General features: G+C 38.3%; 2 protein-coding genes across 2 annotated transcripts in view; one reads left to right on the top strand and one right to left on the bottom strand.

Moving 5' to 3' along the window:
* Window positions 1-928: 928 nt before the first annotated feature.
* Window positions 929-20,632, bottom strand: MDH1 (malate dehydrogenase 1). Its single transcript, XM_036263284.1, has 9 exons — window positions 20,549-20,632; window positions 15,102-15,200; window positions 14,253-14,349; window positions 11,538-11,713; window positions 9,325-9,447; window positions 3,060-3,236; window positions 2,456-2,569; window positions 1,816-1,905; window positions 929-1,261 (listed from the first exon to the last, which is right to left on the bottom strand). Exons 1-9 carry the CDS (start codon window positions 20,549-20,551, stop codon window positions 1,136-1,138), a joined length of 1,005 nt encoding a protein of 334 aa, XP_036119177.1. The 5' UTR covers window positions 20,552-20,632; the 3' UTR covers window positions 929-1,135.
* Window positions 20,633-21,039: 407 nt separating this feature from the next.
* LOC118630792 (WD repeat containing planar cell polarity effector) overlaps window positions 21,040-25,333 on the top strand; it is a 359,956-nt gene continuing 355,662 nt past the window's right edge. The window contains exon 1 of the mRNA XM_036262931.1: window positions 21,040-21,392. The gene's annotated coding sequence lies outside the window, so the exon portion shown is untranslated. The remainder of the gene's footprint in view (window positions 21,393-25,333) is intronic.

Genomic DNA, 25,333 nt, shown 5'->3' with positions numbered 1-25,333 from the left:
AAATTAATTCTACATGAAATTTTATTTTTTAAAATTTCTTATTGAAAGTATTACAGATATCTCCCTTTTCCCCCTCCTTGACCCTTTCTACCTCATGACTATTCTGTAACAACCAATTTTAACTTAAATCCCTTCACCTTTTTCACCCAACCCCCGAACCTGCAACCAACAAAAAGTTTTCTGTATCTATGAGTTCCTCTCTGCTTGTTTGTAGATTCAGTTGTTTTAAATTTTTATTTTTAATTCATCTAGTTATAAAATCACTTTTCACTCATTTTTTTTCTACATGAAAGGATGGATAACCCCTGTCCTCATGGATTTGGAGGGAAAAAAGACAAGTTGTTTTTATTTTTAACGGCACTGTTTCTAGTAATAAGCTTTGATTACGAATAGTCCTACTAGCAAAAATTCCTGTGGCATTTACTGGTTATGAAATGTAAATGATTCCTTATCTGCTTTAAAGGAATACCTCAAGAGAAGACTCATACCTTTTTCTTCTATCATGAAAATGTACTAATTTCATTCAATGGCATTAAACTGTAAATAGAGTATTATCTGCAACCTATTCAACAGCTAATGTTAAAATCAAATTATTCACAAAAGCATGAACTAATTTAAAAAAAATTAAACTAAGTTTTGAACGAATTAAAAATTGAACTAATTAAAAAAATATGATAGGTGTTTAATTACCTAATAAAGGTAATGTTTAAAAATATATCCCGGAGTAGATTGATTCATATCAAAGGTGGATCTTCCTATTCTATTTAAAGAGAATTAGGCCTTGCCCTGTGACATTTTCCATCTCATTGCCTTTCTCTGGTTTTAAAAAAAAATCACAACCCCTTCAGCAAGCTGGGAAACACGCAAGTTTGTTTTCTGAATAGAAACAAAATATTAGCTAAAAATTAGAGTCTGAGTCGTCTGCCTCTGAATATATATTTTATTTAGAATGCAACACTAATAACATGATGATAAACTGTCACAAATTTGTACCGAGAAGCACATAATCTTCAAAATGTGTTGTTTTTCACAAGTGATTTAAGTATAGCATTATTATTACTTGGTACTAGAGTCAAAGACGACATTTAGATCCTTCAGCATTGGGGTATTTAGTAACATTGAAATGATTGTCTAGTCAGACAGAGGAAAGAAATTCAAAGGCAGTTTCTTTTTCTTCTTTGAGTTCCTTTGCAGTAAGATCCATCTTCTCACGTGAGAAATCATTAATAGGGAGACCTTCAACAATTTTCCATGTCTTATTCTGTTTGAAAATAATTGCAAATAAGAGATTTATAATTAAACTAGAACTGATCCTCCAGCAAGCAACAACTTAGTTTGAACTTCAATCTAGGGACTGTTTAACACTCTAATTCTAAAGAAGCAAATCAAAACCCAGATCTTAATTAATAGATAGTTTTGATACAAACTCAACACTTGAATTTAAAGCCTCCTTTCTCTAGGAAGAAAATGTTTAAATGAGGATTAATTAGCAAACAAAAAAACTACTGACTTTAAGTATAATAAAGAGTACAATACTGAGAACTATTGCTTCATTTAAAAGATACCATTTGTAGGTATCCAATATTAGAGGCACAATAACAAAATATGTCTAGTGAGAAGAGTTGAATCTCTCTTTCCAGATTAATTTCAATCTTTTATTGACTTGAAGTTGTGCTCCACACAATTTTAAAGCTGAGAAAAATGTCTAATTTAGTCTAGAAACTACTTTCTAGACTAAATTATGCCATTATTAATAAAAATATACAACTACTTTCCAAGTAGGGGACAGAGGGAAATAACCCCAAAATACCTTACCTTGATTGTAACAGGGAATGAGTAGATCAGATCATCGGGAACACCGTAGGAGTTGCCATCAGAGATAATGCCCATGGACACGAACTCTCCCTGAAAACAGTAATCTTTACATTCTCATAGTGCTTAGGAATTAGTTTATATAACCAACACATGTGAACTAACAAAAATTAAATAGGTGACACGTTCTTACTTATGTGCATAACTTCATTACTGTGTAAGGAACCATCACCCACAGTAAGGAACCATCACCAGGCACTTCTGTGACAGGGTAACTTTCGTGGGCATTATCTCATTCCACTCTTCCAATCCATGTGTGAAGTAGGACCGAGATACAAAATCCTCACTTTGTAAATGATGAAACTATGGGCCAATATAGGCTTTAGGATGAAAAAATGTCACCTCTACCATGTGTGATAGGTGTTTTCTATATATATCATCTCATTTAACCCTCACAACCCATATAAAAGATGACAAGACAGGTCAGAAAGGTTAGGTAACTTCCCAAGTTTACTCAGCTAGTGGGCAGCTGAGTCAGGATATGAACTTAACCTGCCTGACTGCTAAGGTTATATTCTTTTCACATCACAGCATCCAAAGACAAAAGTAAAAGAGAGGCTTGTGCAAATCACCGAGTCCTTACCTCTGGGGTTCCAAACCAGATGTCTCTGACGTGGTCACAGATGGCTTTTGCAGCAGACATTGCACTGGACAGTTTCCGAGCCTTGATGACAGCAGCGCCACGCTGCTGCACAGTCTGGGTGGGGGTAGGCAGAGACAGCAGTGTGACTTGATCATGACAGCAGAGTTTTCATTAATTCCAAACTGATCTGAGGGCGAAAGGCTGCAACCATAGCTCAATATGTCCCCTCCAAAATCAGGCAATTTACCCAATTTTGGCCTTACTGACCCATTTGTTATAAGCACCAGTCTTTTTAGGAAAAACTACAAATCTCCACAGAAAGTTTACCATACTTCACATAAAAATGGATCTCTGTATAAGATGACTAGATTTTCCCATTTTTTCTAGTTTTTTTCCACTTTAACAATCTATCTTGACTACCACGCAACAGATCAGAACAGATTGGACCATGACTGGCTTAGTAGGATCCCATAATAAAGTAGGACTTGTTCTCCTTGTGTCCCTCCTTCCCCTTACCCCTGCAGAATATTCAGGTCAGTAATGTGGGTCTCTCTCGAGAGTTCTTTATGCTTGTCTGTTAAGCGAGCACCCAGATTTTTCTTACTGTGATGAAATCTCCCTTGAGCCAGCTGTCATTTTTCAGAGCTTCATAAACACCAACTTCCTTCCCCTGCAGTTTCACCTTGGCATGGTTGACATCTGGATACTGAGTTGAGGAATGGTTTCCCCAGATAATGACATTCTTTACATCATCAGAAGTCACACCAAGTTTAAGAGCAATCTAGTTAATTGGAAACAAATACATTACTTAGACAAATACTTTTCATTTCAAACTGTGACCTGTTTAAGAGTAGAGAGCATCATACATTTTGTGGTTAACTTCTAAGTATAGTGGGTTTATCAAATATAAAACACCAAGCAAGAAGTTAATATTACTGGAATATGTAAATGTAACCCTTGTTTTGTTGTTACTATTTACTTGGAGATGTTGCCTCAGCACTTCTGAGCAATCAGGTATTTAGATACTTTATATTTGGGTGAAATTTTTATTATATGCCATATATAAAGTAACTAATTTTCAAACAATCCTAAATATGAAATTTTAAAGTTGGAAGGGACTCAGATGGACAAAGTCTTAACTGCCCTCGTTTTATAGATTAGGAAACTGAAGAAAACAGTTAAAATAACATAGATAATACTAAAATTCTAACAGATATAACAATGTCTAGCTGTAGTTCAGAAAGCACTTTAGGATCCTAAAGGCCTTGTAATCACATAAACATCAATTATATTATGTAGTGCAGTGGCCACAGAAAGGGTATGAAAGCTATGTTTTGAAAGATTTAAATAAAATGAAATAAGCTTGTTTCTTTTGTGATTTGCCTGATAAATATGCAGGAAAAAACACTTTGGTTAGTTATATGTATAATTTGTTCCTAATTAGACAGAGCATTTATGATGAACCAGAAAGAAATGTTTCGAAAAACAATTTTTAAAAGCTGATGTGTTAGGGTGACATTGTGGGTGATTTTTCTTATTATAAAATATGCAGCACTGTATCAAAGTTCTTTGTGAGCATTCAGCATATAACAAAGGGAAAACACTGGTATTTTATTTTTTGTTACTCCTCACCTGAGGATATTTTTCCATTGATTTTCAGGCAGAGTGGAAGAGAGGGGGAGGGAGAGAGGGAGGGAGAGGGAGGGAGGGAGGGAGGGAGAGAGGGAGGGAGGGAGGGAGAGAGAGGGAGGGAAAGGCGAGAGAGGGAGAGAGGGAGAGAGGGAGGGAGAGAGAGAGAGAGAGAGAGAGAAACATAGATGTGGCCATTGGCTACCTCTCCCACAACCCTAATAAGGGCCAGGAATTGAACCTGCAACCCAGGTATGTGCCCTTGACTGGGAATCGGACTCTGAGACAACTTTGGTCTGTGGCCGACACTCTTAACTGCTGAGCCAAAACTGGCCATGGCAATGCTGGTATTTTTAAAAAATTTAAAAAAAACAAGGAGAGTAAGAGCCCCAACTGGAAACCACCCCAAAATCTATCAAGAACGGTTATACAAACTGTGGAACCTCCACACAATGAAATAAATAGAATAGTGGAAAAATAAGTGTAAGTAGAACATACCACAACGTGGATGGATATTAAAGTGAGTAAATAAAAGACAATCTCAAACAATTACTTGCTGTGTGATTCCATTTTTATAACATTCTCAAAATGACAAAGTTATAGGATGAAGAACAGATAAATGTTGCCAGGGTTTAGGAAAGGAGAGGAACAGTATAACTATAATGAGGCAGCATAAAGAGGTCATTTTTTTTTAGGAGATCTTTTGTGGGTGATGGGACAATTCTGTGTTTTGACTGTGGTGGTTCTAGTAATCTATATATATGATTAAATGCCACAGAATCATTCATAAAGACATACAAAAGTGTAAACATTGCAGACATGTGAGTAACTGTAGTTAGCAGTGATGTGCACATTCTAGTCTCTCCTACTTTTGACGACTCGAGAGTCATGTGAGATGGCACCACCTCCAAGGAAAGCCCATAATGGGTACACGGGGTCCTTTACTATTTTTGCAACTTCTTCTGAGTCTATAATTATTGCAAAATAAAAAGTAAAACAACACTAAACAACTAACCAAACAAAAAGAATAAAGATGAAAAAGGCCATTACAGTGGAACCTTGGTTCTCGAACATAATTCGTTCTGGAAGGCTGTTCGAGAAGTGATTTATTAAAAAACAAAATGATTTTTCCCCATTAGAAATAATGTAAATTGAATTCATTCCAGACCCTCAAATGACTCCCTGTTTTAACCTTTCTTATATACAATACATGTCCAATGTAACTGTTTAATCTATTAACAAACACTTCTTTTCTTAAATTTATCAAACTACCCACTACTAGCCTTGAACTAATCACTTGAAGCACTTGTTCCAGGGATGACTTTCAGGAAGTCAGCATGTGGCATCTTTATTTTTTCACAAATCACTGCCTCTGAAATGCTGTGGCTGTCACTGGCTAACTGCTCTTTGTTTATCCAACTCAACAAGTTTTCTATCTCTTCAACTGCCTGTGATCATTGTTTCTTCCACAGTTTTAGCAATATTAACATTCCTGATGGTCTCTTCATGTTTTTAAATTGTGCCAATCATCCATTTCTCCAGTAACAAAAGCCCCCCCCCGCCACAAAAATATTCACAATTTCCTGAGATGTTAACATGGTATAGGGACTATGCTCTGACACTGAGCTACGGGGACAGGGTGAGGTGACTGTTTACTTAAATCCTAATAGTTAGTTAATTTTAAAAATTAACTTAAAATTTTTAGTTTTTGACTTTTTAAATCACTGCTGATCTAAACCCTGCTTCATCTAGAGTTCTGCAAGTATTAACTACCATTATCAGTCTTCATGAATTAGATGGATTGTTGGTTTCTGGGGTACCCAGCTACTGACCTGCTTAGTGGCTAGGGTAGAGTGGTGTGCTGTGCAATTAGAACCATTTTCAGTGTGTGCCATGACCTGAAAGGACTTGGGAAGAATTGCCCTTATTTATATTTAGCTGTCATTGTAGAGAAAAAGGAAAATTTTAACCTGGGCAAGTAACCTAAGATATATATTACCAAGGACTTGGAACATTCTGCTAGATGTCAGCTTCAACTGCTCTGAAGTAGAGTAAAGACATACTGCCTCTAGGCCTCTCCTCCCTAGAGGAGGCTCCTTTGTCCTGTTGCCTGCCCACCTCCTCCTGGTTCTTTTGATCTCTTGAGCTAATCCACTTCTGTCTGGACAGCAAAGGCCAGTACTTTGCACCCACATGTAGTTTCTGAATATCATTCATGTCAGAGCTAGTTTAAATTAACATGTATCCAGGACACTAGTTTCTTGCTCCCTTAGACACTTTCATGCCTGTCATATAGATCTATTAAATAGTTTTTGACTAATTCTTCAGCCCTAGCAAATTTTTTCGCCTGATACCAGCTAACTGGTTTCATTGCCAAACTGCCTGGTCAGCAGACCCATATGCAGTTCTGGTTTGCAAATACAAAGGGGAGTTCTGCAGGTGACAAACAACTGCTAGGTAGCTAAGTCCTCTGAATTCCAAAACAAGTTATGTAAGACTAGCAACCATTTACGTAAGAAAATTTCATCTTTGGGTTTGTTATTTTTTTCACTGGATTAAGAAAGAAACTGCTTCTTCAAAAACTTCTTCAAAGCTGTCGCTGTCAGACTGGCATGCTGAATATTATGCCAAAAGTTAAAAGTTTGATGAGAAAGCTTCTTCTCTCTTTCCTCATTCAGACTTTCACCCCTACAAGAAAAATGGTTTCAGGCACTGGAACAAAGTGTTACTTAGTAGAGCCTCCAGAAGCAGAATTTTGCAATGCCTGCCTCCACCAAGGTCTCAGGTGATAGAGCAAAGATGGAAGTTTGTTAGTGTTCTCATTTTACCTTTTTTCTCCTTTTTGTAATGAAATTAAGTAACCATCTGGCAATCCAGAATCTACAACTCAACACCTATAATATCTTTTCCTTAACTGTTAAATAGTACTTGTTCTGTAGTACCCAAATTAGAGGCCAGCCACTTATCTGTGCTATTTTCTATTGTACCCAAATCTCCTGCCTCCAGTTATTCAAACAAACTCCCATTCCTTCCCAGCCACCAGACTCTGGCTAAATAATAAGAAAAAAGACCCAGCCCACAGCCTAAATCTTCTTAGGAATTATTTGCAATTTAAGTTTGTTATCTGAAGACCTTCTAAATTAACTGGAATATTCAGGGAGATATTTCTGAAGTGCGGCTCTTCTCAACTCTTGGATATATCCCTTTTAATAATAATAATTAAAATCAATAATAGCAGGCAACCTTCATGAGTTTTACAATGTGACAGGCACAACGATAAAAGCGTAATATAGATCTCATTTACCCACTTTGAGATAGATACAATTATTCTCCCATTTTATAACCTGAATATACTTTCTCAAGATCACAGAGCTACTTAGTTGATCCCATAATGTAAGAATACACAGAAGGGTTTGGACTCAGGCAAATCTAAGTGGCTCCATTATTTACTAGTTGTATGACTTTAAGCAGTTCCCTGACCTTCAGGTTTCTTATCTGTAAAATAGTGATAATAATGAGTATCTCATACAGTCACTATAAAAATTAAATGGTAAATTATATGTAAAGCATTCAGCTTAGAGTAGGAGCTTAACAAATGTAAATTATCTTCTCCTTTACCGGGCACTCCAAAGCTGAAAGATGATCAATTCTCAGTATACAGCAGACCTCACATCATCTTTTGGTAAAAACTGTTTTCTTGAAATTAAAGTTGTCTTCTCTAGAAGAAAAAGGACTACACTCATAGACCTATCTGGCAGTGGTGACCTGTGGCTAAGAAGGGATGGCCAGAAAATCACTGGGGAAAAGGAAAGAGGTTATGTCTCAAATCTAGAACTCTGTCATGACTTCTAAGGGCATCAGGATCGTCTAGATCTAAGAAAGCCCAGGAAACTAGCACAGATGAGTGTCACAGCCTCTATTTTTTTTTTAATCCTTAACAGAGGATATTTTTCTATTTATCTTCAGATAGAGTGGGAGGGAGAGAAAGGAAAAGAAAGGGAGAGAGAACCACCGATGTGAGGGGGACACATCAACTGGTTGCCTTCCGCACGACCCCAACCATGGCCAGGGATAAACTGCAACTGAGGTACATGTCCTTGGCCGAAACTGAACCTGAGACTGATTGGTCCACCGGCTGAAGCTGTTACTGCTGAGCCAAATCGGCCAGGGCATGGCCTCAAATTTTTTTTTTTTTAAATCCTCACCCGAGGACATTTTTGCATTTATCTTCAGATAGAGCGGGAGGGAAGAGAGAGGAAGAGAGAGAGAGAAACATCGATGTGAGAGAGATACATAAAATGTTTACCATCCGCAAAATGCCAACCGGGGCCAGGGACGAACAGCAAATGAGTGGGGAACCAAACCCAGGACTCTCTGGTACGCAGGCTGACGCTCTAACCACTGAGCCAAACTGGCCAAGGCCACAGCCTCTAATTTTTTAAAAAGCTATAGTTAACACCCTGGTCACTGAACCCTTGGCATAATATAAGGCTCCAATGGGTAAGAAAACTTGACCATAATTAAATATGTTTTTACTGATTTTTTTAGATAAAGAGGGAGAGAGAGAGAGATACAAACATCGACATGAGAGAGAAACATTGATCAGCTACCTTCTGCATACCCCCCACTGGGGATCAAGCCCCAAACCAGGGCATGTGCCCTGACTGGGAATCGAACCAGAACCTCTCAGCCCAAAGAACAATGCTCAATCCACTGAGCCACACTGGCCAGGCAGAAAACTTGCCCTAATTAAAACTTAGCTGCTTAGTAGTGAAAAGTAGGAAATTTTATGGGAACATGTAGAATATTAAGGTGTAAAACTGAAAAGGAGAATATAAAATTAACAATTAAAAATCTGAATTTTTATTTTGATTGTTTATATGTAGGGAAAAAGGAAGCTGAACCACACAAACACGTAAAGCTTAAGTCTTTCATTTTATAATCTTTATATCTGATAAAAATAAACTAAATTATGTACTATCATGTGAATGATCTGTACTAGTAAATACTTTTTAACCACTGTCACAAGAGGACAATAGCAACCACATTTAATTATAGGTAGCACATTAAATATATTTGAGAAAATTAAGTAGGAAATTCAGCTCTGGTCCTTATAAGACCAGATTTAAAGACTCCCTAACAAATTGGAATAGCTTCCTACTAAAAAAAGCACAAACTAAGATTCAGCAACGTTAAAGTGAGAGAACATTCATGAGACTTTAAAAAGGCATTTTTCTTACCTGAGCTTTAGCTCGGTTGTGATCCAAACGAGTCAAGCAACTGAAGTTCTCCTTGGGGATGGACGGTGCAGATTTAGAGGCAGTCAGGCAGTTGGTATTGGCTGGGTTTCCCACCACGATGACCTAGGATAACCCACCAGAGCAGTTACAGACAATATACTGCTTAACTAAACTGTCTTAGCATGACTGACAAATGTGTAACATGTAGCCTTTGCATCAAGTTTGTGTCAGCTATATGTGTAGTTATCATTGTAGTTTCTAGTACGTTTCTATTCTTCCTTCTAAAAAGTTTTTTCCCTTTGTTAGGGTTCGCTGTGACTACCAAACACATTTAATAAAGTCACCATTATATATATAAAAGTCACTCTTCAGGTAGTACTGTCCAAGACATAAGGTACATATCTGTCTATTTTGTTTTGTGCCAAAATAGAGACAGCATTTATCTACTTGACACACACACACACACACACAACAAAACAAGTAATCTAAGGCTCTATCTCAGAATTTGATTCACTGATAAAATTTTCCTTCTTATAAAAAAAGAAATTCTACTTAAGCAGTTTACTTTAGGACAATGATTTGTTTTTACGAATGAAAAGTTGTTTCTCAGTCTCTCCTAATCCTATGAATTAACGAAGATATTTGTCAAAATGCAGATTACCAACTCCTATCCATTCTATATTCCTACTGAATCGGTCTTTAGGATAAAGCATTTTAGGCTACCTTTTTTTTTTTAATTGGAGAGATATGGGATACACTGGATTATAATACAATATAAGAAAATGTGTACATGGACTTTTAAGTTTTAAATGAAATGATAATTTTAAAAAACTGAAATAATATCAAACTTACAGAAAAGCTGCAAGTGTATTAAAGAGACTAACTCACACATTCCCTTTACCCAGATTCTCTGATTTGCTCCATCTCTCTCTACTCTACCCCCAACCCCATCCCTTAAATCTTTTATTTTTGGCGCACTTGAGAGTAAGCTGCTAAGTATTCCAAAAAGGACATCTGGCTGAGGGGCGATTACTGTGCAAACAGTACAACTCCCAGGCAGCCTGAATTTTAGCAATCCAAACAACCTTGTAATTTTATGAACCAATGTCACCCCAATAAATTCAATTAAAAAACAACAAATAATAATAAAAAAATAACCTTGTAATTTTTTACTAAGAGACCTGTGGATTTCTACTCGACTTTATTATTTTCTGCGAACGACTATTTTCTGTAATCATTAGCAGAAAGTTAATTATTTAAAACGAAGTACACAGAAAACATTCAGATGTCTATGAATATTCTATAGAATATTATAACTGGCAACTTTAAATATCTTATAACATTTCTTTTACCTTTCTTTGAAGTAAGGATAAAAAAATGAACAAAACCTCTAACCAGCAAGCCTTCTGCTGTGACAATTAGTTTCTAGTTCACTGATATTTACTTGGTAAAAGGAAGCTTTAGTGCAGTATCAAGACAAATTTAGGAACTAAAATAGCTTGATCATAAAGAGAACAGGAAGTCATACCGACTAAACTTCTTAAGAGACATGTAGCCCAGGCTGGTTTTGCTCAGTGGTTAGAGCATCGGCCCGCAGACCAGAGACGCCCAGATTCGGTTTCCGCTAAGGGCATGTACCTTGGTTACAGTTTGTCCTCGGCCCCAACTGGGGCCGTGTGGGTGGCAACCACTAGATGTGTCTCTCACATCAATGTTTCTCTCTCTCTCTTCCTCCCTCTCTCCCCCCTGCTCTACCTGAAGATAAATGCAAAAATGTCCTCAGGTGAAGATAAAAAAAAAAAAAAAAAAGAGCATTCAGAAGCCACTAGCTCCTATTGCTAAGAACACAGCTTACAGCCACCTCCCTCCACAATCACACACAAATCCAAATGTCTGAACGAACAGTTAAAAGGCACCAGAAAGTCCTGTGCCTTGTGGGTTTACAAATTAATACTAAACTTCCACATAACAGTAATAGGCAAAATATTTTCGAGCACCTCTGAATATAGATTTCTACACAAGAGGAAAACCCAGAAAGGGAGAGCTTATCAAGCAAAACTATGTATCTGTATCTACTGACTATTGCACAGAACTGAGAGTGGGGGGTGGGGGGGTTGGAGTAGCAAATAATTTTGTTGAACTTAAACGTTGACAGCAGAAAGTTTCAAATGCTGATAATGAAACATCCCTCAAAATACTTCTGTATTGATCACCTTAACTGACTTCTTGGCATATTTCTCCAAGGCTGTACCCTGTGACTTGAAGATTTTCACATTTGCTTTGAGTAAATCTTTCCTCTCCATGCCGTCCCTTCTTGGCATGGAGCCCACAAGAATAGCCACATCTAGGTCTTTGAAGGCAACCTCTTCTTTATCTGTTGCGATGACATCTGTGAACAACATGGCAATAAATATGCAGAGATACTTAAACACCAAAGTCTGAGGCCTTCTTTTTTATATATTTGTCCAGTAACTCCTTCACTTTGTAGCAAATGTTTACCTTTACATGTCATATTGATAAGAGTTTTAGGGACTTAAGAAAGACAATTTATAAATTCAACAATAATATTAGCAGAAATGTCAATATATTTATTTTGCTTTTCCTATTTTAATAATTATCTCAATTTCAAGACTTCTATGCCTTTTATCTTTTATAATCATATATGATGCAAAGGTATACTATAACTTTCAAGGCAACATTTGTTATTCAGGCAAATAACCAAAGATAACCCAAAAAAGAAATTAATTCTCTTAACCTTTAAGTTAAAATTACTTTAAATATTAAAATGCCCTGGCTGGTTTGGCTCAGCAGTTAGTGTCGGCCTGAGGACCAATGAGTCGTGGGTTCGATTCCAGTCAAGGGCATGTACCTCGGTTGCGGTTCGTCCCCAGCCCTGGTGGGGTTGTGTGGGAGGCAACCAGTCAATGTGGCTCTATCACATCAATGCTTCTCTCTGTCTGTCTCTCTCCCTCTCCCTCTCTCCCACTCTATCAGATAATAAGTAGAAAAATATCCTCCGGTGAGGAATAAAAAATACATATATTAAAAGTAATTAGAAAGGTCATAACCAGTATTATAGACTGAATGTTTGTGTCCCCCCAAAATTCATATGTTGAAACTAATCCCCAATGTTGATGGTATTATGATGTAAGGCCTTTGGGAGGTGATTAGGTCACAAAGGTGAAGCCCTCATGAATGGGATTAGTGCCCTTAGTGCTTCCTCATGCTTTTCACCATGTGAAGACATGGTGAGAGGATCGCCATCTATGAACCACAAATTGTGCCCTCACTAGACACCCAATCTGTTGGCTCTTTGATCTCTGACTTCCCAGCCTCCAGAACTGTCAGAAATAAGTTTCTGTTGTTTATAAACCACTCAATCTATAATATTTTTGTTAAAGCAGCCCAAGTGGATTAAGACAACCAGGATTTAGTATAAATTTTTAGATTAGTGAACTTTTATCAGTCAGGCTGCTATAAGCCCCCAAATAGGTATATGTATGAACAACAGTTGCAGAAAAAACAAATCCATCATTTTTCCAGTCACACATTCTTATTTGTTGAACCTTCCCTTCCCTGTCATATTCACAGCTGACCAAGGACAAGCTGACTGTAACCTGGGCCCATTAGGGAGAGCAGAGAGAACTCATCAGAGAGAGGAATAAAAATGGGAAAAAGCTACAGAAGTTGTTGATTTGGAAATGGGTGAAGAAAGAGAGCCAGCTGAATAGCTCGGACAGGGTAATATACTTTCTCATATAACTAATGATTTAGATGGCAGTATCCCTTCTAGTAAATGTTTACTGAAATATACATGAAATATACAAACTCTCTTGAGTTTGTATTTTGCTTTGTGTAAACTTCTAGGGAAACATTATTAATTAAATCCTCATCAAAAGAAAAACATCATGATACAAGTAGAGCTAAAGAAAATATTCAAATTAGTTTATGGCTTGACCTAATATTGTAATAAACTTTTCAATCAAATTTAAGATTTCCGTCTTATAGTTATGTAATAGTTCAATGATTCTCAAAACTCGTATCAGAACTCTGGTGGGCTTTTTCAAACTATGCTGCATATGATTAGGACGATTTATATTATATCTCAACTGGATGATGGGCAGATGGGATGGGACTATCTATGTATGAAGGACCAATCCATTTCCAGCCCCAGGGCAGCATATGGCTCTGGAAGACGTCATTTGGAGTTTAAAAAGTTTTCCATTACAGGACACTACTATTACTATTTAAATAGACTTTAAATAACAACACAGTATAGACAATCTCAGGTGTACAACCCTTGTGCAATACTGTATTTAATTAGTAAAATAAATTATATATAAGCATATTGTGTGAAAGTCCAGTTTTCTTACCTTACACTGTTTATTTCTCGCTTTTACCCTTATTTATTCTTGGTATATAATTACCCTTATTTATTTTTGGTATAAATCTACCAAATAGTTGTAGTTCAAGAAACAAAAAGAAACTACGTTATGAAATAATTTCTAACTGACAGGTTAGCAAAAATCTGAAATTTATTTTTTCCAATCAAAGTATCCAAGATTTTGCTAGGGCAAACTGGCTTTAGGACCCATGATGATTACTACTATGCTAGATCACTATAGCATATTTGCTCTTTACTGAGTACATAGTCACTGCTAAAAAAAAAAAAAGGAGATTCTGTTAGTATTATTATTTTTCTATAAAATTAATGATTGTAGTGAAGAAGAAGGGGGAGGAAAGACAGAGGAGGAAGAGAAGTGAATCCATTTTTATTTTTCCTCCAACTTTTATTAATTTATTTTTGTTACAGATGTTTCTCCTTTTTTCCCCCAGACCCCTTCATCCCCATCCTGCCCTCGTGAATCTATTTTTTGAAAGACATAAAATACTATAAAAATTATTTTCTCCTTCACTTTCTAACTTACCTTTCAGAAGGGGAAGGGCGCAGTCTTGCAGTTCCATTAGGACCCCGTCCAGGACACCCATCATGGGAGTGATATCCAACAGCACAAGAATTATAGGCTGCCAAATAAATAGCAAGTTCAGCATCTGTTAGTGCAGGTTATGTCATTTAGTCACATACAAAAAAAGTCCTTTGAAAAAGTTTTTGCTTATTTGGTGTGGACATGCATATAATCCCATTAATTAGTCAATTATTTTCAGTCAAGTATCTAACATGATTCCACTTTTAGAAAAAGGATTGCTTTAAAACCAGTGATGGTTGCTAAAAGACATAGTACGATGAATCACTATTCCTGAACTTTGAAGTACATGGAAGAAATATCAAATTGAAGTTACATGGCACCTGTATCCGTATATCTGATTTAAGTTCATGAACAACTAAGCACAGTTTGGCATAAAGGAAGAATTTGATATTCATGGATGAAAAGAATGGATAAATGAATACTTTAGAAAAGGTTTTTATTATACATTAATCGGACCTGCTGGAAGAGATGGTATCTGCTTCAAACTGGGAAGTAGATTTACCTCTCTACTTTGGGTCTAAAGACATGTCAAACAAGAAAGTGCTGATTCAGCAACTTTCCTCCCTACCTTACTCTCCCTAACAGTTACTGTCATTAACACTGACTGACACCTGCTGGCTGCACCAAATCAACTGAATACATGATTTGCAAAGCATTTTTAATGCCTGTGTGCCTAGGACATTTATTGGGATTACCCATTCCTTCACCATTTAAAAGTTTCTTTGCAACTAAATACAGGGCTTTATTGACAATATTCTTACTTTAAGATTTATAGACAGTTGTCCCTACCTGGTCTTTACCGAAGACAGATCCATTTCCAATACTGTACAGCAATGAATATGCAATTTGACCAGCTGCTCCAGTCACAAGGACTCTGACTGGTTCAGGCTGTAATGAAAGAGACCCATTAACATCTTATTAAAAGTACTATTTTACCCTAAAGATATTCAGGAGTTTCTCTATAGTAAGACAACATACTTTAAAAGTCAATGTAAAATTTTAAAGTTTCTTTTTGTATGGCTTAGGAGACTTATCCCAGTAAATACAGTATGCATAAATTAACTAAGCAACTTCTGGAACATGTGTCCTTTGGCTGCATATTTATGTGGTATTATTTAACTCTTACTGTTATACTGGATTTACTTCCATAATCTCATTTCTTTTTTAAAGGCTATTTTACCACTAAAACAGGCCTAATAATGTTGATGTGACTTACATAGTGATACAAACCCTGGAGGCCACTAGAATCTTACAAATCCTCTTATGTAAATCCCACCCCCAGTCCCATCTGCTCAAGAGAATCTTTTATATCAGGAAAAGGAGTGACAGTGGTTAAAATTTTTCATTGACAATCAGCCTAAAAGTTGTTTTTTAACCTTTACCCAAGGATATCCCTCCACGATTTTTTTCAGATAGAGTGGAAGGGAGGGAGGGAGGGGGAGAGAGAGAAGCACATCCACATGAGAGAGAGAGACACACACACATTGGTTGATTGCTTCCTGCACGAACCCGACTGAGCTGGTGATCGAACCCGAGACTCTTCAGTCCATAGGCCCACGCTCTAACTGCTAAGCCAAACCGGCCAGAGCAGCCTTAAAGTTTTAATACAACTATTAATCATGATTCAATTTAACTACTTGAAGGAGGAGGAAAACTAAGCCTTTATTTTTTTGAGAAAAATGATAACATCTGGATTATAATAAATTTTAATATTAAATAACAACAGCAACATGTAATGACAGTTGACAACCTGATTCCAAGGGGAAATTTTAAAAAGGAGGAAGGGAGATAAGTACAAAGAGAATACCAGTTACAATAGAGAGAAGTTGCCTTGCAGATCTCAGCAGACCCTGAACAAAATAGGGACATATGTACAAAAATAACTAATATTCAAAGTGATGACCCTGAGTCATGAAAATAAATTAAGCTCAGAGAAGTAAAAAGAGAAATAGTTCTATTAAAAAGAGCTAAACAAAAATGTTTGGAAATTTAATGGGTTAAGTTTAATTACATGGAAAATTCAATCAAGGTGAACTAGTCCTTTGACAATGTTGGGTAAATGGATGTCCACTCTGTGTCACTTATATCACTACCTGCATAAAAGAAGTGGCCTACTGAATTGACTGGGATAGAAGCATTTGATTTTGTTATATTTAGAATTCCCTCTTCCAGAGGTAACATGCCTCTGGGGTGGAAGGAGACTACCACCCTGAAGGATGCTTCTACCTCCCAACCCTAACCTCTAAAGGTCAGGAAATAAGTGCCAAGTTGTAGAGAAATGAATCTGATCACAGCAGACTATGTGTGCAATTTCTTCCTCAAAGATGTGACCAGGGTGGGAATGGAAAAAAAAAAGGTCAAAACTATGGAGTTTCTCCTGACTTCCTGAGCCTCTTTCCTATCCACACCTCTAAATATACAATATAACAGTTCCCCAAATAAGCCAATTTTAATATAATATTTATGTTCCCAAACAGACTTTAGGTTTATAAAGAACATTATAAGTTACTGTATATTTCTATCATATGGGTTTTACATGTTTGTTTTTTTTAAATCCTCACCCGAGGACATTTTTACATTCATCTTTTAGATAGAGCTGGGGGCGGGGGGCATCCATGCAAGAGAGAGACATCACTGGCTGCCCCACACACGACCCCAACAGGAGCCAGGGACAAACTGCAACTGAGGTACGTGCCCTTAGTGGGAACTGAACCTGAGTCTCTCTGGACCACAGGCCAATGCTCTAACTGCTGAGCCAAACTGGCTAGGGGTACATGTTTTTAACTTTGTCATTTCCCCCTCCTCCCTTGGAGTAGGTGAGAAAAAGGGAATAAAGGAAGAAATTACTCCTCCTCCCTCTTTAGAATGCACACTTCTTAATGGCAGGAGCTTTGTCTATTTTATTTATTGTTGTATCCCAACTGCCTAGCACAATTCCCTGCACACAGTTGGAACTCAAATAATTATTGAAGGAATAGCTGGATCTTGTAAAATTACTACCAAAAACTTAGAAATATAAAATAATTGTTTGGAAGCCAACCTAACATACTTCAAAAAAGTATTTAAGATGTTTTATTAATATATGCTTTGAATAAAGTATTGAGAAAGTTGTGAACTTACTGACTACCATAGTTCTTGGTATAGTTAACAAAATTATTTTATGTCACTAGTTCTAATGATATAGTGTTATAAATCAATTGGTGAACTGTTACATCACTTCATTTATTAAGCAATATACCACTGAATCTCTCTGATGTACCTGACACTATTTGACACCAGAGGGCTAGAGAGGTAGTTGATTGTAGTAAAGAGATGGTTTCTAGAGCCAGACTTCTGGATTCAAATTCTGACTCCACAACTCATTAGGCATACTGTATGTTCTTGGGCAAGTTACTTAACCTTTAGAGCTGTATTCAGTTTCCCCACAGTAAAATGGAGATAAGAGCAGCAGCTACTTAACAAATAAGGTAGTTGTAAGGATGGAGAGAGTTAACATACAAAGCACTAAACAATATGTAGCAAATACTATAATTATAGATCTGTCACCAAAGAGTTTTCCTCTAAGGATTATTGTAGCCTGTGGTCTTCTATTTACATCTGTTACTTTCTAGTAGACTGTGATCCCCCTCCCCCACACCAGTTCCAACTGTGAACTGAAAACAGTACACCTCTGACTCAAATTTTCAGTCCATATAGTTTTCAACAAATATTTGTTGACTAAATGAAAATAAAGATGAAAAAACTATAAATACATGCTACTTCTAGGTAAAGCAAGCTGGGGTAAGAAATGAGGGGGAAAGTTAATATTATTATCTATAAAGCTTAACCTCCCAGAAAGGCAGGCAGATAGTTACAACAAATGCAGTCAATTTCAGGCATTAATTTTAGCTACTAAAAATGTGTTAACAGTATCATAGACCTTAGTGAAGGGTCTGTGGCCAACTAATGAAAAGCTACTAATTCTACCTCAGCAGTTTCCTTCTTCTGTATCTTTGAGCAAATCATTTTCACAGGTAGGTAATTCCATCTTGTTAAGAATACCATGAAGCCTAGTTAGTGCCTGAATGTTTGATGATGAAAAGAGAAAGAACAAACTGTGTATTTGGTTCTTTCTGCTCTTTGAAACATTGCAGTTGAAAAGCAGGAGGGTGGGAAATTCCTGCTGACTTTTCACAAAGTTACCACAAAGTTACTGTGTGAAGACAGGTTACTATTCTTTGCTTAGATATCTGGGCAGTCTGCCAAGATCTAAAGAAGAAATGTCTTTGCTCTTGGCAGGGCACTAATGACCTTCCTACCATGCAGGCTCTGTCTGCACATGTGCTCAAGTCTCAGTTGTAACACTTTGCATTTAAGTGTTCCTTCTGTTATTCTACAGAAAGACCCAGTATTCCTTTATTTATTTATTTTGCTTTCTAATGTACATATATTTCGGTAATATAAAAGACAAACAGTATCATTCAGATTCCTTCATATGACTTATTCTTGCTGTCACTCCCTACAGAGGGACGCAAAGAAGTCTCTCCTTTAAAAAAAAACTGCTTTGAATAGCTCATAGAAGATGGCTGTTTTCTAACTCAGTGATTGTTTATATACTCTCCTGAGGAGGCAAGGAGATTCTGAGTCATGTGAGAATTTGCTGTCAGTTTCAGAAAACGGGACAGGAGGATTGGTTCTCATAAAGGTCTCTGTGCTATCTGGTGCTGAGTGACCTTCCAGAGGTGGGCTGGCCTGATCTACTGCACAGCAATTCAACTCAAGAATGGGGGCCCAGGATCTCTTTGTGACCTTGGGAAAATCATTTGACCTCACCAGGCTACATTTTAAGGTTAGAGAAATAATCTTCCTTCCAATTCTAGAATTCCAATATTTTGAATTGAAAGAAATAAACTATCAGGTAAAATAAATGCTGATAACCTAACTTCGGTTTATATTTGCTGTATGAACCTGCAACTTCATCCAGAACCTCAGCTACTAAAAATAAATGTTCAGAATGACTTGGTAGGTGTTTGTCTGACACAATATGGTAAAATGGAAAGAGTGTGAGACCCTTGAGGGCAAACTGTTTTGTGACCTTGAGCAAATCACATTTTATTTGGGTTTCAATAAACTCAATTTTAAGACCTGAAGTGGGGAGATTTGTCAAAATGATCTTTAAAATATCCCATCAATTTTAAGATGATTAAGTCTGCAATTCTGATAATAAATATCTCTGTTTTCTTGCCAAGATTAGGTCAGGAACCACTGAAACCATCATTTAAATGATCAATTATGTTATTTGATGAAATAAGAAATGTAGGTTTAACTGAGAATTAGTGGCTGTCCCCAGTGGGCCCCTTATAAAGGTAGATGGAGTAATTCCCTTGCCTTTTTTCAGGTTCCAGTTCATTCAAATATTTTTCCACACTCCCCACCCATTTCAGTATTTTGAGATAAGGGAGGAAAAATAGTCTCAACTATAAATACAAGTACCGAAGCAATTTCTCAGTCTGACGTCAAATGTCACCTTCAAACTGAGGACAGATCATTATTACTACGTCAGAGTTCCCTCACCATCCCCCCTTCTCCTTTCAGCAGAGACAAGGTGCAGTTACGTATCCAGTTCTTCATAAGATGGTTACATTGTGTAACATGTAGTAGCTCTAGATTTCAAAACATAGAGATCAGTAAAGAACATCTGCACTAGTTATTTGGCTACTGTTATTTGGCGACTGATGTAGTAGTAACTGCAGCACGTCCCAATATTGCAAAAGATCAATGAGCAGGTTTTAAATGACATTAATTTAGATAAGGCTGAAACATGTCTCCCGAAAACGTAGCACGTAATCTGGAGCACCTGGTAAACACTATCTTTACAGTCGAGGGGGCCTTCTGCTTTCAAGGGCTTTGAGACAAATGCCCTTAAACACACTGCGGGCGTAAGACGAGGAAAAAAGGTTAGGACCCCCCCCCCAACATCAAACCCCATATCATTCTTTGGAGAAAGCCCACAGCTTCATATTTTTGTAGCCCCGCCATACAGCAGAACCGAGATCGCATGTTGCCAAGAACCCCCTCCCCAGGTGGAAATCAACCCCTCCCCAATTACTGGGTCACTGCGACAGTCCCCAGATGAGTCAGGGCTTTCCAAAGGGCGTGAGGGACAGTGCCTTGTACAGCCGTCCCTAAAAAAGTCCTTCAAGCTCAAGAAACCCCACATAAGGAAATGAAAGCAGAATCTAGGGGCCCACACTCACCATGATTGGGAATTGCGCCGACAATTTCAGCACCTGCAAAACGAGGATCCAGGGATCGGGTCACCTCTACCGCGAGACCGAGTCGGCAGAGCGTGCGCTGTTGGAGATAAAAAGCTCGGCTCCCGACCGCGGCGCCCTCTGGGAGCTGGAGTTTATGCTACCCGGATTCCGGCGCGACCTCCCACGCTATTTCTTCAAGTGATGAACTACACTTCCCGAGGTCCAAGAGTCCTCCCGCCCACCCCTCTGCGCTCCTCGCCGATTGAAAAGTAGTCCCCGAGGGCGAGCCGCTGTGATTGGAGAACGGCGATAAGCGGAGGATTTGAGCTCAGGAGGGAGGACTTCTTGATGGCGCTCAGCAATTGGCGGGAGGGGAGGTGTGTGTAAATCCGGAGAGTAGCGTCAGACCCCTTAGCTACATCATTCACACGTGCGCAACTGAGCCTTTATCCTCCTCCAAGGGTAAACGTGGGAGGTAAAGAGACCTTCCGCTGCGTACAGCCCGCTCGACCCGGAAACAAAATCGTTTAAAAAGCTGTCCACGTTCTGGAAGGGCGGGAGGAATTGACGTGTCCGGAAGACTGGACGGCTTCTCGTGTTGCTAAGCGACGAGGCGGTTGAGCAAGCGCACCCACGGGCCGCTTGGGGTGGAACCTGAGGAATCAGTGGCTGCAGCTGCTGGGAGACTGAAACGACCGAGCGAGGGGCTCCGCGCCCTCCGAGTCCTCCTTCCCCGGCCAGGCGGCCTTCCACCTCTGGTTGTGTCCCGTGACAAAGTGAAGGGTTTGCGGGACGCCCCGTCTGAGGCGGCCGGGGCCCCGCGTCTTCCCCACTGAGGAGGCAGGTGAGCCCACGCCGGAGGGCAAGGGGTTTTCTTTTAAACTTTAGGGTCCGGGATGTAATTGTGAGCCGTCCAGCGCTGCCTTATCCACCCGGGTGCTGGTATACTGGGCGGGTGCCGGGAGCTCGCCGGTCCCTTCCCGGCGCAGTGTTGGGGCCACAGTGTTCTGGAGGGTCTCCTACCCGCTGTAAGATGCAGCTCTTTTAAAGGTAAAAGGAAAATATTGAGCTCCTTCTTCGTGGGAGGTGAGCCCCTCGGTTCCTGAAGCTCACGGTCCGTGGGTCTGACTTTTTCTCTGAGTCCTTTGTGAATGTTGACAATTTTGCCCATTCTCTTTTGGAAACACTGTGTTTTTAAAACCATTTTTACCTTTAAATGATGCCACACCTGCGTTTCCAAGGAAAGCGTGGCAGCTGAATGGGAGACACTGATTGTTTCAAGCAGCCTCAGCTGGTAAAACAACTTGAGTGGTTTTCGTTTATAATTAATGCTGCCCAGGAGAATTGTTGTGCTCTCGGAAACCCTGTTTCATGTGGATATTAAAAGGAAGATATGCCCTTCTGGAATAGCATATATGTCATGAATATGAATGAAATATTTATACTAGATAACTTTGGTATATCTTCTGGTTTTCCTTTGTGATTGGTAAATGAACGCCAAGTGGTATCTTTCAGTTCTTTGCTCTTCGGTTTTGGAGGGTTTACAACTGTGAGAAAGAAATAGAATACCTTACTTTTCAGCTTGATCTTTCAATAGTATTTATAGCAGAATGACTCTCCTCTGTGAATCACTTTCAGACAACATACTTTTCTGGTTTTCCTTTTATGTCACTGCTTGCCCCCTCTCAGTGTTCCTTGCAAGTTCTTTTTTACTTCTGACCTCTCAACACTGAGTGCCTGTATTCTTTTGTACACACTTAAGTGACTTATTTCATGAATTGAATGGTTTCAAATGCCACTTCTATGTCATAAAACTCCCAACATGCAAACATATATCACATGCAAACATATATCCTTTATGTTCCTGATTTTTTTTTTTTTTTGGTACTCTGGTCCGCCGGCCCACGCTCCAACCGCTGAGCCAAACCGGCCAGGGCTCCTAGTTTTTTTTCTTTAGGCCCTAGAATTATGTTGTCCAAGACTATAGCCTCTGGTCATACGTGATTTTAAAATTTTAAGTTAATTAAAGTTAAAAATCCAAATCCTGAGTCACATTAGCTACATTTCACGTGCTCAATAACCACATGTGACAGAATATGGAATATTTTTTTTTATCATCACAGAAAGTTCTGTTGCACAGCTGCTAGAATTTAGTGGAAGTAAGGCAACAACCAGAGCAGGAGCAGCTGGGACATTTTCTGTGTTGGGGCATTTCTTTTGCCACTGTGTTTCCTATAGCTGTTTGTGATACTACACAGGAAGGGTTCTGTCAGAGGCAAGAAAAAAAAAAACCCAATTCTTGTCTTAACCATTGTCTTTTTATTGCGGAACAACACCCATTAACAGTTTTGGTGTGTCTCTTTTTTTTGCCTTGATTTTTTTTTGGAGAGAAGGGAAGTGATAAGGGAGAGAAAGATAGAAACATCCATGAGAGAGACATCAACATGGATTGGCTGCCTCCTGCATGCCTCCTACTGGGGATCAAGCCGGCAACCCAGCCATGTGCCCTGATCAGGATTCAAACCTGGACCTCTCAGCCCATGGGACATCACTCAGTCCACTGAGCCACACTGGTCTGGCTTTGTGTGTCTATTTAAAAGAAGTTTACTAACTTTCTGTATATTATCTTGGATCTTGAACTAGACATCATCAGCAAGCCCACATCAAGAGAGGTTGAGAAAGACAAGTCATTCCCTGGGTGATACCGAGTAGCATTTGTCTGCGGCTTGTCTACTGTTCTGGAATACCTATGTCCCTGGAAGAGCATGTGCCATATGTAGAGGCTTGAAATAGTGTGACAGGTTCAAACCCTACCAATAATGGGGGTTAAGAGAGAGAGGAATCCAGTTGGGGTGTCTGTATAGTTTAATGTGTGTAACAGGTGTATATTCATATGTGCTTTTTATGAATTTTCATAATACATATTTTACTTTGAAATGTTTACTTTCTATGACCTTATCTCTATTATGAATTCTTCCTTTTAAATTTCTTGCTGGTTTATAATTTGTAGTATTTTTAATTTGGATTAAACAAACATGCTTTTTGTAAATCAAATTTTACAACTGTCATTTCTAAGAAATGAGAAAGAAGAGAGATGTCAATGGAGAGGGACCTAAGGGGACTTGAAATGTATTGGTGGGTGGAGAAAACATTGGGTATTAATTTTATTATTTGTTCAACTGTACTCCCCACCTATCTTTTTTTTTTTTTTTTTTATTCCTCACCCAAGGATACTTTTCTGCTTATCAGATAGAGTGGGAGGGAGGGAAAGAGAGACAGAGAGAAACATCAGTGTGATAGAGCCGCATCTACTGGTTGCCTCTTGCACAACCCGACCAGGGCCGGAACAAACCGCAACCAAGGTACGTGCCCTTGGCTAACCCGTGACTCATTGGTCCGGGGGCTGACACTCTAACCACTGACCCAAACCGGCCAGGGCTCCTCACCCATCTTAACAAAGTATATTACCAGTCCCTTTCAAGAGATAATGTGTTGACATACATGCACACACACACACACATATACACATACATATTCACTCTTGCGAGTATAGATATATACTATGATTATAAAAAAGTAATAGGCGTTACTAAATAATACACCAATTAATGCTTTCTCCTATTCCCTACTGACTAGAGATTATAAAAACTTGTTTTATGTCATTGCTTGTGGCTTTACATGTAAAAAAAATACTGCATAAGCACAAACATGTATATTTTCTCATACATGTGTCCAAAGACAGATATAATTATTTCCATTGTTTTTATTTATTTATTTAATCCTCACTTGAGGACTTTTTTTTCATTTTTTGTTCAGATAGAGTGGAAGGGAGAGAGAGGAAGAGAGAGAGAGAGAGAGACATCGACATGAAAGGGACACATCGAGTGGTTGCCACCCGCACGACCCAACCAGGGCCAGGGACAAACTGCAACCGAGGTACATGCCCTTAGCGGGAACCGAACCTGGGTCTCTCTGGATTGCAGGCCGATGCTCAAACCAGCCAGGGCTATTTCCATTGTTTTTTAAAAAAATTTTAAGACATATGAAAGATCCTGCAATGGATCAATTTCATTTCATAAGAAGTGGGGAAGAGTGGGAAAAGCTAGACCTTGACAGTAAGAAGTATGGGCTAGGATAGGGACAGGGGATTAGGGGAGAAAAGAAAGTAATCGAGTTTGTTCATTCTGTTTTTAATATTTTGAGGAACTGCCATACTTCTTTTCATTGTCAGTTGCACCATTTTATGTTCCCACCAGCATTGCACAAGGATTCTGATTTCTCCACATCCTTGCCAACACTTGTTATTTTCTGCTTTTTAAAAATAGTATCCATCTTAATGGGTATGAGTCACATCTCATTGTAGTTTTGATTTGCATTTTTCCAGTGAATAGTAATTTAAGCATCTTTTTATGTGCTTATTGGCTGGCCATTCATGTATCTTCTTTGGAGAAATGTCTACTAACATCCTCTGCTCATTTTGAATCAGGTTGTTTTTGTTGTTGTTGAGTTTAGAAGTTTTGTATATATTCTGGATATTAATTACTTATCAGATATGTGATTCACAAATATTTTCTTACATTGTATGGGTTGCTTTTTTACTCCATGGATAGGGTATATATTTAGAAGTAGTATTTTAATGATATTTTCAGATAATTATAGATATTCATCTTTGATACTAAATTAAAACTGCACAAGTGGTAGTTTCTTAAAGGTTATTTGTAAAACAGAACCTGAAACAATATCATTGAATATTTTCTATTCTGTTACCTTAAAATTCGTAGGCTT

Source organism: Molossus molossus, unplaced genomic scaffold (assembly GCF_014108415.1).
Source record: "Molossus molossus isolate mMolMol1 unplaced genomic scaffold, mMolMol1.p scaffold_m16_p_15, whole genome shotgun sequence".
NCBI lineage: Eukaryota > Metazoa > Chordata > Mammalia > Chiroptera > Molossidae > Molossus > Molossus molossus.
Note: the sequence above shows the minus strand (reverse complement) of the source record. Positions and strands in the feature narration are given on the sequence as shown.

What these genes read in the sequence shown, in the direction of transcription:
- MDH1 (XM_036263284.1), bottom strand. An exon ending in TCAAGGGAGATTTCATCACA is followed by an intron (nt 2,570 to 3,059) that starts GTAAGAAAAATC and finishes ACCCCCACCCAG; the next exon opens with ACTGTGCAGCAGCGTGGCGC. An exon ending in CATTCCCTGTTACAATCAAG is followed by an intron (nt 1,262 to 1,815) that starts GTAAGGTATTTT and finishes ATTTTCAAACAG; the next exon opens with AATAAGACATGGAAAATTGT.